Here is a 16,315-nt window from a genome sequence, read left to right as displayed (position 1 = left end):
AATTCTCTTCCCCCTTGCACTTCCCAGGGAGGTGATGCCTCACTCTGCTTCAGCTCTCACTGGTCAGGCTGCACTTGCCGACCAGCACCAACTGTCCGACACAACCCAGTGAGATAAGCCCAGTACCTCAGTTGAAAATGCAGAAATCACCCATCTTCTGTGTCGCTCATGCTGGGAGCTGGAGGCTGGCGCTGTTCCTATTCGGCCATCTTGGGTGCGCCCTGATTAGAATATTTATTAATCAAATATTAAGGATAGATACTGTACTAATAGTTGCAAGAATACAATAGGGACTATGAATAAATAATTATCCCAAGTTTCTTTTTTTTTTTTTTTTTTTTGAGATGGAGTCTTGCTCTGTCACCCAGGCTGGAGTGCAGTGCCGCTATCTCCGTTCACTGCAGCCTCCGCCTCCTGGGTTCAATCAATTCTCCTGCCTCAGCCTCCTGAGTAGCTGGGACTATAGGCACTGCTGCCACACCCAACTAATTTTTGTATTTTTAGTAGAGATAGTGTTTCACTATGCTGGTCAGAATGGTCTTGATCTCTTGACCTTGTGATCTGCCCACCTCGGTCTCTCAAAATGCTGGAATTACAGGCGTGAGCCACCGCACCCATCCCATCCCAAGTTTCTTACCTTTATATTGAAGCATTCAAAATTACTGCCTTTTAATTCAATTAATTACTGCCTTTTAATTTAATTACTGTTTGTGTGTTAAAGACTATGTTTAAACCAACTCTAGTTCTTGTCCTCCTCTTTTCCAGAGCCTAGGACAGTGCTTGGTTCACAAGAGATAATCACTAAATATTTGTGGTTAAATTAGTAATATTCAATAAAAATTGTATTACCATCTTTGAGAGGACTGAAATAAGGGGTGATGGAGGATAACCCCCATCTGCTCTTCCTTTCCCCCCTCCTCCTAAATGCATTTAGCCATCTCCTGTATCATTATTATCTCTTTATTCCATTTCCAACTTGTTTTCAAGAGTAGGTGGTGAACACCAGTTAATAAAAGAGGAGTCAGGAGCTGAAAATAGGAAACTACACCCCCCACCCCGGTCCCCGAGACCACATGTGACAGAAATGATGTGGACACATAGAGAGGATTGGCAGACCCTCAAGAAGAGAAATTGGTGTGGGGGATCTAGGTAGAACAGATGGTTCTCTCAATCACATGGATTAAGGAAAATCATGATCTGCTTGGTAAAGAAGGATTGGAATTTCACAGTACAATATTATCAAGGCTAAGTAGGGAATGCTCATGAGAAAACTGTTCATGTGACTCTTTTACAAAACTCAAATTTTGCACTGGTGTAATGTTCTCCATGCAGGGGCAGCAAAGTGCAGTGATGTCTAGTAACCCTCATGATACTTCCCATGCCAGACCAGTTCCTTGGATAGCTCCTCTTTCCTCTTTCTTCATGAGTCCTGTACTGAACCATTTATTCTGACATGAGAATGTGGGCTTTCAGCATGAATATGTGTCCAGTGACCCGATTTTGGGGCACAATGGTGCCTGGACAAGGCTAATTAGCCTTTGGAAGTGAGCTGACCTCTTTGCAGGGTGCTTCCAGAGTGCTTCTGAGGTGTGACCCTGTAACTTATTTGCTTTCCTGTCACTTATGATTTCCCATTTAAAAGAGGAACATGAATCTTAAGCAAGATTAAATTAATTAAACATTCAGTTTTTAAAAGGAAGAAATGAAAACTGATCATCCTAGCAAAAAAAAAAAAAAAAAAAAAAGAAAGAAAAAAAAGAAGCATAGATCTTGTCAACAAAGCTACCAAGAAAAGACCCATCTATCTTGTACAGGGTCTCACAGCTAGTAAGTTACTGAGTGAGAACTGGAAGCCAAGTCTGCCTGCACCCAAAACCCATGCTCATAGCCTCTGCACTGTAATGTTGCTTTTTGAAGATGGTTCCAGGAAAGCCCAGAAAAGCACAGGTAGAAGTTCCAGGGCAGAGCACACCCGGGACACAAGGACAGATAGGGTCGATTTTGCTGCTAGCAGGATGTGGGCAGGCAGTCTAGGTTCAACCAGGGCACCCTGGACAGGGAGGCTCACTGAGTTCGCTCCCTGTGGACTCCAGCTTTTGGGCTGCTATCATCTGTTCTCTGTCCTCTTGGATCCCTCATTGCAGATACCTGAAGAATGAAAAGCCATTGCAATTTTGTCATGACTCTGAGGGAGGCCACAGTGCAGGTGTCCTGTCTGCCTTGCAGCATCCACAAGGGCCCAAGCTGACAGGGTTGGTGCTGGAGTTTTAACTCCTAAGTCCTTAGGGCCTCTTTTCTGTGAGTGATTGGATTTTTCTTTGCCATAAACAATCTTAAGATTAGTGATATAAAAAAGTATTAATAATAACCAACCATAAATAATGGATCTATTAACAGGCAATGTGACTCAATGTGTACAGTTATAGAGAGCTTATGGTCTCCAGGGAAACCTATTCTGTCTTTTTTTTTTTTTTCTTATGATGGGTTTTAAATTTTTTTTATATAGTCGTTCCTTATTATGCACAGATACTCAGTTCTTGCATGTGTGAAAAATTTGCCCTCTGTATTTCGTTGAAAAAAATCTGTGTATTAGTGGATGGACCAGCCAAGTTCAAACCTGTGTCAACTGTAGTTTCCATACGTACATGGTGTCTACTCCTCACAAATCCCACAGAACAATTTTATTTTAAGTGCCTGAAGACAGTGCTTATGTTCCCTGAACCCCAAGTCCTGAATCTATTTCTCATGTGACATAATGTTGAGCTTCTCCTCCATTTTGGTCACTGCTGGGGAGGGAGAAGGGACACAGTGAGAGCAACAGAAGAGAATCAAAGCGATTATTTAGAGGTGTTTGCAGATGTACACAGGAAAGAGCGACCAAACCCATCAGAACCCTGTGTTCTAGATCAATTGCCTATAAAACATTGGCCTGGGAGAGTCTCAGAATGTCAGTCCCAGCCACCAGAAAGCACAATGTGGACAAGGAATAGAGCCAAGAGATGGCATTTCTGGTGAGTCTAAAGGCTCGGTGATGTTCCGTCTCACAATACAATCATTCCTGCATGCATTTGTTGATTCAGCAATCATTTATTGCATGTTAAGCACTTGATGTGTAAGGGGGAGCAATTTGGATGGTTTTCTACTCTCACAGAGCCACAATTGACATACTCAACTATTTATCCGAGGGGTTTTACCTTGATGCCAAACCTGCAGGACAGGAAGCTTGCCCTCCCTGAGAGGGCCCCTCAGAGTGTCTTCTAGCTTTTGTTGTGTGTCATGTATTGATGTCCTCCAGACAGGTATCTACTTCCGCATAGCTTTGGGCTTCCCCAACCTGCGCCTCCCATTCCACCTCCCTCTTCTTGGCGGTCCTCTTCTTGATAACCACTTCTCAATTCCCTAAACCCCTCAGCTTCTGAAACGTCTTCCTTCACTCTCTTCTCATGCACTGGCTTGTGCCTGGTCTTGCCCAGAACAGCTTCTCTGAAACTTCAAGCACTTCTCTCCAAATCTCTGAACAACTTCCTATACTTTGAACTTTCTAACACTCTTCTTTTCCCCAGCACTTCCCTCACTTAGGTTCCCTTTCCCAGAACTTATTTCTGTTTTCACTTTTCATCAGCCCATGTCCTGGTCTTCTCTAAGCCTCATGCACCAGTTGGGTGGGTCCCTCAGCTTGAACTCTGGCTTTATGGGCCTCTCACATCAGCCTTCTGACTGCAGCCTGAGAAGATCCCACAACTGGGCACATGGATGTTGCTTGCAAATGCAAGTTTTTCTACCCAATGCTGAAAACAGATAGTTTAGTTGTCTTTTTTCAGACTCCCTTTCCTTTTAGTGATTATTTCAGACCTTTACCACTTTTTAGAAGCTTCCAGCCAATACAGCCTCCTTGCTCATGTTAAGTAACTTTTATCTTCCAAACACAGTAGGTTTCAGGTACGTTCTTCTACCTCCTACTGAAGTCCTCCTCTGCTCTCTCTGGCGCAGTAATCTCTTAATGGGTCTTAATGTTCCATTACTGGTCTCCTCCATCCCATATCCTCCTCAGTGCTGCAGCCAAAATACATACCTCAAATGTGTAACACCCTTTGGTGACTTCCTGTGTCCTGTGGGATAATGTCCTTCCTGGCTAAAAAGCTTCCTTTTCCTTTCTTCATGTTCTCATGCCTCTTCATAAAATCCTATATTGGGGGGAAAAGTTTTCTTTTTCTTTTCTCCTCTTCCTTCACTCACTTTTCCACATGGAATGGGGAAAATATATTTCTGAATTATGAAACCTGTGTTTGCTAATAGGTTTGTCTTCCCTCAAGCCACACAAAGTCTTTTATTTTTTCCAAGGGTAAACTCAGTTGTGCACATCTGGCTCCTGAAGAATGAAGGTAAATGCATAGAACCTTAGATCCCAGTGGCAGTCTAATGTAGCTTCATCAACAGTAAATATGATATTTTGAAGCTTTTCTGAATTCTGTCCCTATTACTGTGTCACTTCAGAATCTAGAGAGGGAAGGATATGAATAGTTAGCATTTATAAACCCATTCATAATAGACCCTCAATTATCTGGCTCTTGTTGCTACTTGCATATCATCTAGTGTCTTTACTTTCAACATCAGTAACCCCTGGCCCCTGATCACTAAGCAGGCTATAATCCAGTCATTCCAAATTACCTATGATTCCTTAAATAAGTAATGTTATTTCACTTGTCTGCATATGCATGGCAAAATATTTTCCTATTCAGATTCTCCACTTAACTCATCCTAAACCCCTGCTCAAGTATCATCATTACTGTGAAGTCTTCTCTGATTAGCTCCAAACAGAGTAACCATTTCCTCCAAAGTTTCATTTCATTTCTTTCTTTTTTTTTCCGGAGATGGGGTCTCATTCTATCACTCAGGCTGAAGTGCAGTGGCCTGAACATAGCTCACTGCAGCCTCAAACTCCTGGGCTCAAGCAATCCTCCCACTTCTGCCTCCCAAAGTGCTGGGATTACAGATATGAACCACCTTGCCTGGCCTCCAAAGTTTCCTATACTTTTCTCTCTTAACAGCAGTTCCCACATGCTATCACAACTCCTAGACCATATACTTTTACAGTGCAAAACTATCCCTTGTTTCTTCACATACTGCCTGGCATTCATGAGTGCTAAAAACGTTTCCTTGAATACAACATTAAGTAAGTGAAGAAACACGGGAATAAAAATGAATGCTACAATGAACCAAGATTTCCGCTGAGTGACCTGAATGTTACAAAGAAGCAAAAATGTCTCACTGTAGAGGAACAATTACCCTGCTTGGAATGTAGGGATTATGTTAGCATACAAAATTGATTGCTTGATCAATCTGGAGTAGAATAGCTCATGAAGCATAGTTATACTTAATAATATAAAAGGCAGAGGGGCCTGAGGGGGTCTTACTGCTTAATCTCTGTCCGTAATGTCTTAGACCTACAGACAACTTGAGTTCAATGATTATGATGCCCCTCGCCTCAGGGATCTGTTTCCATCCAGCTTCCAAAGATGGGCATACACCAGCACAAGCATAGAAAAATAACAAATCTGTATATTGGACCCTCTGCTTAGTACTGAGAAAGCTGGTTTGAAGCCAATAAAGTCAGGCCTATATGTGGAAATTGGCACCATGGATTATGGTTTATGGGGTATGCCTCCAAGGGCAACTCTGCACTTATCCTGTGGCTTCTGGCTTCCAAATTTTCTAGACACTTCCCTCTTGGGTAAAGGAATAAAAATTGGCTTACTTCCCTTGCAAACCATCCTTGGAGACTAAGTACTGCCTTGTCTTCTACTGAGAGATGACCATATTTTTGGTACCTGCCTTTCCTCGTGGGAGGTGTTTCCTCTGTTTACATAACAAAGGGGCTGTAGCAGAGATGGATGGAGCTGGACTTACAGCAGAACCAAGTCATGACAGCCTGTTTCTGCTTTGTTTTCAGCAATTTTCTGCCAGTTCTGGCCACCTCCCTTCCTCTAGAACATGCTGATTTCAGCAAGTCCAGCTCTGTCAGTTCTCCCTCCTGAGTCTATTGGTTTCTGATCATCTGATAATGCTTGGACCACACTCAGGACCCGTCTTTGTCCCTCCTCTTAACATACTTGCAGCTCAAACTAAATATTGCTGCCCGGGGGCCTCCTTCCAGCCTTAAATTTCAGCTCATCATCTTCAGCTGCCTTGGTCATGGCTCTGCTAGTCTCCTTGATCCTTGGTGAGTATCTCTGCACCTGCTGGTTTAGGCTTCAGAGTTTTCTGGAACTTTGATTAGGAGAATTTTCTCCCTGCAAATCTGGAACAGATTTGGATGTTTTTCAAGGGTGAGCTTCTCCTTCCTTTCTACATTTGGTAACTAGTCTAATCCTTAAAAGCCACTTAATCCATACACATTTGTAATTCACTTTATCAGATTTTTTTCTATTTTCCTATATTTGTAATGACAAAGTAATGATAGTTTATCCCATTTCTCTTTTTACATAAATGTTCCTAAATGTACTATTAGTAAGAAGACAAATGAATGGGCACCGGGTAGCAGCAAGTAGAGCCAGGAAAGGAAGTAGAACTGCAAGGCAATCACCTTTCATTGATCATATTGTCTGGTTTCCTCTGAAAAGTGTTTCATAGAACGTTTTTTTAATATATATATAATTTTCTGAAGTTTCTCATTGCTTAGAGTAATCTAGAGATCAACCTAGTTAATCTGGTGATTGTGGAGCCAAGGACATCTGGTTTTCAATCCTGCCTTTTTGATTTCTTAGCTTTATGAATTCGTAGGTTACCACACCTCTCTGAAATCTTGCTCTCTCATCTATGAAGTGAGGATAAGATTACATTCCTCAGAGGTTTTTAGCAGTATTTTTTATAAGATAACTAATATAAAGCATCTAACAAGGCCTGGTAAGTCCCTACACTAATCAATCACATCCACTTCTATGTCTTGACCTAGTGCATCACCAAAGCCCACGCAAGCCTCTCAACTGGACGCTTTTGTGTTCAATGTAAGGGACTGACCACATCTTAAACATCCATACAGCCCCCACACCACTCAACGGCTAGTCCTGCCCCTCATGGATATACTACTGGGTCTTCCAGGCTCATCTGCACTTCCACCTGCTTCATGAAGCCTTTCTGGTCCATGCCTTCTGCAGTTACCCACCCTACTGCAGAGCTTCCAAGTCACTTACTGGCTATATCACGTTTGCACCTGCATATCAGGCTTGCCATGCTCACTTTCCTTCACATGTACACATGCTGGGGTGGGGGTTATGCAATTTTTCCCATTATGTATAATATAACCTTGAGTTTTGGACAGTTGCAGAGAAGGCCTCCTTGAGTCTGAGAGTGGCCACATTCTGAAGATTAAGCGAATGAGGGTAATGAGAAGTTACTTGGAAACCAAGAAAAGAAAATATTCCAGGGTAAACCACTGAACTACTTGAATCTTCCTGAAAAACTGTAGGCTGGAGGTCCAAAGATATTTGCTCCTTCCGAAAAATCCTATAAGATGGGGGAGGTGGGTGTTTTGCAGTTGAAAATGCATAGGCCTCAGGGACTCCTGAAGGTTACAGGGTTCAGGACTCTCTGCAGCATTAAGAGGGACCTTATGGAGAAAGGAATCCAAATATACAGAGATCCTGTAGGAAGAAACTCCCATGTGTTAAAGATAGGCTGGTGCTGGAATCTGGAGGTTTGGAACTACATATAGAGCTACTTTCTGAGCTATTCATCTAAATCAACTAAAACAGCCTGCAAACTGATAATGAGGTTTATAATTTTAAATGGTAGGAAAAAAAACAAAAGAAAAATAATATTTTATGGTGCATGAAAATGACAAGAAATTTAAATTTCAGTGTCTAATAAATAAAGGTTTAATGTAGCATAGCCATCCTTATTTGCATACATATATGTGACTGTCCTCAGGCTACAATGGCAGAGCTGACTGGTTGCAACGGACACTATATGGCCCACAAAACTGAAAATATTACTGTCTGGCCTTTTACAGTAAGAGTTTGCTTACCTGGTCTAAATGCTGTGCCAACGAACACAGGCATATCCTGCCCCTTTGCCCTACTTTCTGCACTGCCCACCGTGGCATCTTTATCTTCCCCAGCAAGTGCATCTTCCCAGTGGCCTCCAGCACTCTTTCTTATTGAGCCAAGAGGCTGCATCACCACACTTTTACTTCAGGCAGTAATAACCAATCAATCTAATTGACTAGAATAGGAAACCAATCTATCCACCACTGTGTGTGAAGGAAACAGGCCGAACCAGTTAGCTGTGGCAGAATTGGTCTCTGTGATTTCTAGCCAGTGTCCCTGTGTCCTTGGAGGATGGTCATCCCAGAAGAAGGTCTCAACAGGACTGACATTGGAGGTGCTGCATCCACCACTCTTATCTTACACGGTTCTGTGAAGGCTTTCTAGAGAGTCGTGTTCTTTGAATAAAGTCTTGGAAATTGACCTCACTCATTTCCTTCTTTCTTCACCAGCCATTTGCACCAGACCTGGATTCCTAGGTAAGATTTTTGGGGGTTTCTGAGAGGGAGGCCTCAAGCTCAGGAGAGGGGAAATTTTGAAGTTTCTTGAGCCACAGAGAAAGACTGGTTCAAAACAGGCCCAGCGTACTTCCTTTCTGGCTTCCTACCTCACCCACTCAGTCTTGTGTGGACAGATTTCCACCTCCAGAATTTAGAAGGGTTTGGGTGGTTTATTCTGGCAGGGCACCTCTCCCCACTTGGTTTCTGTGGCCACTTGGCCAGCATCCAAGTAAGAGCTAGGTTCATTTCAGGTCTAGAATGCACTTCACTGCCTTATGGGCATACCTGAAAAATGAACTTCCTTTCGGTGTCTTCCTGTTTGGTTTCCAGCATATCCAGGTCCCCCTGCCAGGCTTAATGGTATCTTTGTTTGAATTAGAAATGTATTGTTGCTTGCAGCACATAGCTTGACCAGCAGAGTATAGGCTGGATTTCCTGCTCAGGCAGTCTTTGGGTAATGCACTAATTATAAACCCAAGGAAAGGGTGGGTGCACAGAGAGAGTGAGTTTATAGAAGGGGAGGCTACGGGTTGTGGATTATCAGTTTCTTGTATATTATCCCTCCAGTCTCCCTTTCTGCTTAATCACAGAGACTTTACCAGAGAGGGGCAGCCAGAAACATTGCTATTGGTATGAAGAATTCTATACCCTGACGGATGCAACCTTCCTGGGTTCTCATCTGGACATTCAGATTATTCTTTTCTCAGTCCTTCTGTTTCATCAAGCTGAATTTCTTGTTTTAAAAAAATTTGTTTTTTAATTTATTTCTTCTTTCCCCGAATTTCTTGCTTACTTATTTTTTGTTTTTTGGTTTTTTAAATTTATTTCTTCTTTCCCATGGCTATTTTAGTCTTCTACCCCATAGAAAATGAAAACTGATTAAAAATTGAGAATTTTGTAATCAGCAAGGAAAGAAATTATACTGTTAATCCTGATAGCTAGTATTTCCTGTAGTACGCAAAAATGCCAATCCAAACTCTAATCTCAGATACAATGACCCCAAAATTATTTATGGTTCATGCTACTCATGAAGATAAAAAACATTCTTGGGTAACTGCTCTTAAATTATATTTTTATCCAGATCTATGAGCCTTAAATTCAGTTGTGCGGAAATGAAAACTTTTCTTAGTTTTCTATGGTTTATATAAAAGTCTTTTTTTTTATGGTTAACTTTTAATTACTATCTATAGCCTCCATTTTTATATATTTTTTTCCCAAAAAAATTTAAGGAAGAAAAGAAAAGAAACAAAAAAACAAATGCATGAAATAAACATAAGCTTCCTGATGCAGTTTAAAATTAGCCAGATTAGAGTTTTCTCACTGAACTACTTCTCTTAGATTGATTCTAAACTCTGGGGAATTTGTGTGCAGTTGAGACAAGGCAGTCTGTGGGAAATCTGGTCCTCAGCAGTCATGTGCCATCCATGCATGCAATCTGGCTCATCCCATGTGAACCATGTTGGCCCTTATTAAGCTGTTCATCTTCCAATAGGCCATAGACTTCCAGTCCAAATGTGACCTCTCCTGGTGCACCAGAACTCTCTCAGCTAACTGTCTCTCTCCATGTAAACATGGAAAATTCAGCCTCTGCTATATTGCTCTGAGGCTGCAAGAGGCTTGGTGGGATTGCCAAGCTTAATATAAGCTTCTTGAGGGCAGCAATGCTATCTCTCTTGTTCATAACTGTTCTCTGAGTTCACTAAAAAACAAGCAAAACAGAAATATAGTACTCACCTAACAAGTGTTTGCTGTCTAATAGGCTCTTCCCTGGTCTCCCTACACAGCCATCTCTACTCTCCTTGCATGTCTTGGTGGAAGGAAGAGAATTTCTGTTAGTCTTTTCTTTTTTTCTCTTTTTTCAAGATGGAGTGTCACTGTTGCCCAGGCTGGAGTGCAGTGGCATGATCTCGGCTCACTACAACCTCCAACTCCTGGGTTCAAGCAATTTCTGGCTAATTTTTGTATTTATTTATTTATTATTATTATTATTTTTTGGTAGAGACAGGGTTTCACCATGTTGTCCAAGCTGGTTTTAAACTCCTGACCTCAAGTGAGCCACTTGACTCAGCCTCCCAAAGTGCTAGGATTGCAGGCATGAGCCATCACACCCCACTTCTGTTAGTCTTTTCTACTTCCAGAGTTCTAGTCATGAAACTGAACCAAGTCCTAGATTTCTCACAACTTATCTGGAGATTCCGTGGATCCTCTCTTATGCTTCTAGTCCCTAGAATTAGATCAAACTCTTGGGACTCTGACTCTTCCCTTTCCCAGTGCTCTGTATTTCTTCTGAGGTGGGCACTTGAACAAGGAACAAATTTCATAGGAAGCAGCAAGGAATGGGCATGGATTGGCCACTGAGAGTGAGAGATAGTTAGATTGTTCAGCCTGAATTATAGACACTCTGCCTCAATCTGGCTGCCATGGAGAGAGACAGGGTCAAGGAGAAAAACACAACAGATATTCTCTTTACAGCTCTGTTCGGGCCTGGGGCTTCCTCTTTTGGACAATGTAGCCATCAGACCACCACTTTCATGAGGATGATTTTCCTCATCTGTGAAATAATGGGGTGGACTTTACGATCTCTTTAGGTCCTTCTGATTCTGACCTCTAGAGAATCCAAAACTCTGCTGGATCTTCAACCAACCTCTTTTCCTTAATCTTCAATCTGAAAATGCCAGCAGTCATGTCCAGATATCTTGAAGTAGAGTTTCTTGGCAGGGTACCATTAAGGCTGTAGCAGAACCAGAACTCAGAGATGGAGTTCTGAAGCTCCTCTTCCTCACCTTTTCTTCTGATCCCTCATTTCTAGTTCCTCAACACTCTACACCATTTGAATGGTGGAAGAGTCCCAGATTGACTGAGTACATGCCTAAGGACTCTCTGAGCTCCTCTCAGGCCTCTAGCTAACAACCTGTCTCTTTGTAGCGTCTCCATCTGGAGTGCGGTTGGTGGGGGGCCTCCACCGCTGTGAAGGGCGGGTGGAGGTGAGACAGAATGGCCAGTGGGGCACCGTGTGTGATGACGGCTGGGACATTAAGGATGTGGCTGTGGTGTGCCGGGAGCTGGGCTGTGGAGCGGCCAACGGAACCCCCAGTGGTATTTTATATGAGCCACCGGCAGAAAACGAGCAAAAGGTCTTCATCCAAGAGGTCAGTTGCACAGGAACAGAAGATACACTGGCTCAATGTGAGCAAGAAGAAGCTTACAATTGTTTACATAATGAAGATGCTGGGGCATTGTGTGAGAGTGAGTATGGCAGGGGCCCCGGACCACTTGCCAGCTGCCATACCCCTCATGGCCACTCTTGTTTGTCTTCACTCCCCACCACAGACTTTCGTACAACGGCTAATTGGCCCCTCACTCCCCACATTTCATACTTTCCCAATTGTCAGTGCTGGAGATAAACAATATCTTCACCTAGAACTGCTATTTCTACTTGATTGACCAAATACTTTTATCTTAGTTTCAATCTATACGAGAACTTGTTTCTCTTGTTTACACACATGCCAACAGACACACCACTAAACATTTGTTGAATAGAGTATCCTGTATCTGGAGCTGGGCATGGAGTTATGGGGGAAGAAATGAGCTCACAAAGTACAATGTATGCTTTTTAAAAAATAGTCTCAATTTTCCAGGAGTTTATCTTCTAGTCAGGTAGACAGGAGATACTCATAGGAAACTAACACAATCTAATAGACAGGTGGATAGATGATAGAAAGATATATAGACAAACAGGTCTGTGTTCCTTTACCTCCCCCCGTATACTTGCTTTCTATGTATGAATAGTCTCTTCTCTTTTGTTCATTAGACAGCGATGTGACTGAGGAGCTAGTCCGTGACTCCTCTGTCTTTTTTTTTTTTTTGAGACGGAGTCTCGCTCTGTTGCCCAGGCTGGAGTGCAGTGGCCGGATCTCAGCTCACTGCAAGCTCCGCCATTCTCCTGCCTCAGCCTCCTGAGTAGCTGGGATTACAGGCATCCACCACCTCGCCCGGCTAATTTTTTTTGTACTTTTAGTAGAGACGGGGTTTCACCATGTTAGCCAGGATGGTCTCGATCTCCTGACTTCGTGATCCGCCCGTCTCGGCCTCCCAAAGTGCTGGGATTACAGGCTTGAGCCCGTGACTCCTCTTTCTTTGTCTCCCCACAGAATTTGTTTCTAGAGAAACAGTCACCTTTTGCCTTGACATTGAAGACTCAGTCCTATTTTTTAGAAAGATTGAGGGTTGGGAGCACTAATCTGATATATTTAGTTTGCAACACCAACAGTGAACCAAAAGGCATTTGGTGTTGGACATATCTTGTATGTTATTGAATTTATTTTTAAAAGTCTATACAAGATCTCTTGTGAGGATCAAATGACAAGTTGAATGTGAAAACAATTTGAAAAACTAAAATGCTACAGAAATGATAATGATTCAACTTGGAATTTGGAAATTACATTTTCTTCATTAATTCCCTCATTCATTCTTTCAGCAGGCATCTATGAGGCAGTGTTAAGCACTTTAGCATGCCTTGTACTGAACACCAAGAACTGAGAGATGTGTCCATTGGGCCCCCTTTACTGAGAAGACCATGTTCTGGCAGGGAACAGACACATTCTCTTTCTTTCCCTTCAGACCCAGAGAGCCCTTTATCCCCAGTCCCAGAGAATGTCAGGCTGGCTGATGGCCCTGGGCATTGCAAGGGACGCGTGGAAGTGAAGCACCAGAACCGGTGGTATAGTGTGTGCCAGACAGGCTGGAGCCTCCGGGCCGCAAAGGTGGTGTGCCGGCAGCTGGGATGTGGGAGGGCTGTACTGACTCAAAAACGCTGCAACAAGCCTGCCCAGGACCAAAGATCCATCTGGCTGAGCCAGATGTCATGCTCAGGACGAGAAGCAACCCTTCAGGATTGCCCTTCTGGGCCTTGGGGGAAGAGCACCTGCATCCATGATGAAGACACGTGGGTCGAATGTGAAGGTAATGCCTGTGCATCCAGAGACTAGGTTTATTCATGGATTTAATTATGTGGAATCTCATTCAAACAGTATTTCCAAAGAGCTACTCATGCACCAAAGGACCATTGCAAACTTATTTAATTGGGCAGATAGCTAATTCCTTTGTTTTTGAAATGGATATAATGATACCCAATTTTGTATCTGAAAATGCTTTAAATATTAAGCACTATATTAATATGAACTCTTATTATTTTGAATTCTATATTGTAAGAACAAGGTACATCTTTCTATATATCTGTTAAGTTCTTCAATTTTTAAAACTTATTAGAATGTCATTTATAAATATTAGATTTATAAAATAGATGGGGAAATGAAAAGATCCTTGTGAGGGAAGCCGACCTGTACAACAGGGGTTAGAACCTGATGGACAGCGAGAGAAGGAGCTCTAATCACAGAAATACAGGTGGAGAGTTTCAAATGTACTTATGGGGGTGGTGAGGATGTAGATGATCTTCTTGGCCAGTTGCAGTGGCTCACACCTATAATACCAGCACTTTGGGAAGCCAAGGTGGGAGGAGCACTTGAGCCCAAGAGTTTGAGACTAGACTGAGCAACATACGTAGAACCCTGTCTCCTAAAAAATAATAAGAAAAACTGAGCTTGGTGGCATGCACCTGTAGTCCCAGCTACTCAGGAGGCTGAGGTGGGAGGATCACTAGGGCCCTTGAGGTTGAGGCTGCAGTGAGCAGTGATCACACCACTACATTCCAGCCTGGGCAACAGAGTGAGATGATATCTCAAAACAAACAAAGAATATAAAATGAAAAAATTTTAAAAATAAATGATTTATTTTTTCTTCTTTCCCTTCCTGTCTCCAACCCCTGATTTCCTCCCCCATCCTGCAGATCCCTTTGACTTGAGACTAGTAGGAGGAGACAAACTCTGCTCTGGGCGACTGGAGGTGCTGCACAAGGGCGTATGGGGCTCTGTCTGTGATGATAATTGGGGAGAAAAGGAGGACCAGGTGGTATGCAAGCAACTGGGCTGTGGGAAGTCCCTCTTCCCGTCCTTCAAAGACCGGAAAAGCTATGGCCCTGGGGTTGGCCGCATCTGGCTGGATGATGTTCGTTGCTTAGGAGAGGAGCAGTCCCTGGAGCAGTGCCAGCACAGATTTTGGGGATATCATGACTGCACCCACCAGGAAGATGTGGTTGTCATCTGCTCAGGTAAGTCCTACAGATGGAGAGTTCACAAGGGCTGGCGAGGAGGATGATAAAGGAAGAGGAAATGATGGGGGTGTACTCTGGGGAAAAGGGTATCTCCACAAGCGCCATGAAGCTGCTCATAGTCATCACCTGCTCTGTAAGTACTTCCAGGGATATGGCTGGAAGTTCAGGTCCTGTGGTAGGTTTTATTCCTGGGGCTGGTGGGTAGAGGTAGGGCTGACACTATACAGGTATTGATTGTGAGAACATACAGGTATTGAATGTAAAAACAAGAGGTGTTCTGAAAATTATTTGATCAACGTCTTTATATTAAACATAAAGTGAAAGTTGGAGAAACTAAGCAACTCTTCAAAATCATTAAAATTGCTTTCAAATCATATAGTAGAACCATAATAAACAGTCTTTACTCTCAACCCAAGGTTATCCTCTTAGATGACCCTAACCTTGAAACTCTTAAGTTAAACTATGAAAGATGGTTCTACCTCATTCTATTTGCCATCACTCCTAGATTTTAAATTAGTCTGTGAGAGTGGAACTATGGTAGGGGGCTTTTTGAGAATGCCCATGAGAGAGTCTTATCAGAGAGACCACAATACCAGCCCTGAACTATAGACTTCTTCAGGGGATTGAAGGAAGAAGCCCTGTCCCAATTTGGTTAAAAAATGCAAGTGCAGCCCCTGGGTGGCTGACTCAAAAGAGCCTGGGGTCTGAAGCCCCACCGTGTAATCCATGCGGGGCTACTTGGTTAAACCACTGACTCCGGAACTAGATAAGAACTGATAGTTGATCAAGGAACATGGGAAGCAGTTAGTGCCCAGAGATGAATAAATTTAGCTGCAGGAGGCTAGGGTTTGACCCTGCTGCTGCTACTTTGAAGATGTGTAATGTTAATCACTTAACTCCTCTGAACCTAAGTGTTTTCATGGGTAAAATAGAAAGACGCTTGTCCAGTTTACCTCAAAGACTTTGTGATTATTTGAGGATAAGATATGTTAATAGATATCAGTACTGTTTGTGACTCACATGGAGCTAACTGAGTAAGTCCCTGGGATACTGCACCAGGTTCTGGCCTGGCTCACATCAGTGTGGGATCTGTACATACCTTAGCTCTTTTTCCTGTGTTGAGCCCCAGACTTCTCCCTTAGCTAATGTGAGTTTCAAGTGAATAATTCCTTCCTGGCCTTATACCCATCCTTACTGCATTTTCCTCTTCTCTTTACAGGATAACATCCTGGTGTTCTTGATGCTTGACCTGGCCCCACTAGCCCTGCCTGCCCTCTGCTTGTTCTCCTGAGCCCTGATTATCCTTGTACTCATTCTGGGGCTCAGGCTTGAGCCACTACTCCCTCATCCCCTCAGGAGTCTGAATACTGGGCTTATGCCTTGTTCTCAGGGACAAGCAGCCCCCATTGCTGCCTATAGATGTGAGCTGTTGAGTTCCCTCTTGCTGGGGAAGATGAGCTTCCACGTGTCCTGTGCTCACTTCTGACCCCTTGACGTTGGTTCTGGCCTTTCATGCCTCTTCCCAAGCTGCCTGGAATCCTCAGACCTGTCACTTTGACCGAATGTGCAGACCATTACTAAGGCAAGATCTATGTCTGCAAACA

At 43.1% G+C, this 16,315-nt stretch overlaps 1 protein-coding gene across 1 annotated transcript; it reads left to right on the top strand.

Annotated features, from left to right (window-relative positions):
* Positions 1 to 3,145: 3,145 nt before the first annotated feature.
* Positions 3,146 to 16,315, top strand: CD5L (CD5 molecule-like). Its single transcript, XM_011969343.1, has 7 exons — positions 3,146 to 3,299; positions 5,951 to 6,220; positions 8,495 to 8,521; positions 11,468 to 11,788; positions 13,163 to 13,504; positions 14,388 to 14,708; positions 15,931 to 16,315. The coding sequence occupies exons 2-7, from the start codon at positions 6,193 to 6,195 to the stop codon at positions 15,933 to 15,935; spliced, it is 1,044 nt and encodes a 347-aa protein (XP_011824733.1). The 5' UTR covers positions 3,146 to 3,299; positions 5,951 to 6,192; the 3' UTR covers positions 15,936 to 16,315.

Source organism: Mandrillus leucophaeus, unplaced genomic scaffold (genome assembly GCF_000951045.1).
Source record: "Mandrillus leucophaeus isolate KB7577 unplaced genomic scaffold, Mleu.le_1.0 Scaffold885, whole genome shotgun sequence".
Taxonomy (NCBI): Eukaryota; Metazoa; Chordata; class Mammalia; order Primates; family Cercopithecidae; genus Mandrillus; species Mandrillus leucophaeus.
Note: the sequence above shows the minus strand (reverse complement) of the source record. Positions and strands in the feature narration are given on the sequence as shown.

Coding starts and splice junctions, on each gene's coding strand:
- CD5L (XM_011969343.1), top strand. CDS start 6,193: ATGGCTCTGCTAGTCTCCTTGATCCTTG. Junction 6,221..8,494: donor GCTAGTCTCCTTGATCCTTG/GTGAGTATCTCT, acceptor TTTCTTCACCAG/CCATTTGCACCAGACCTGGA. Junction 8,522..11,467: donor CACCAGACCTGGATTCCTAG/GTAAGATTTTTG, acceptor GTCTCTTTGTAG/CGTCTCCATCTGGAGTGCGG.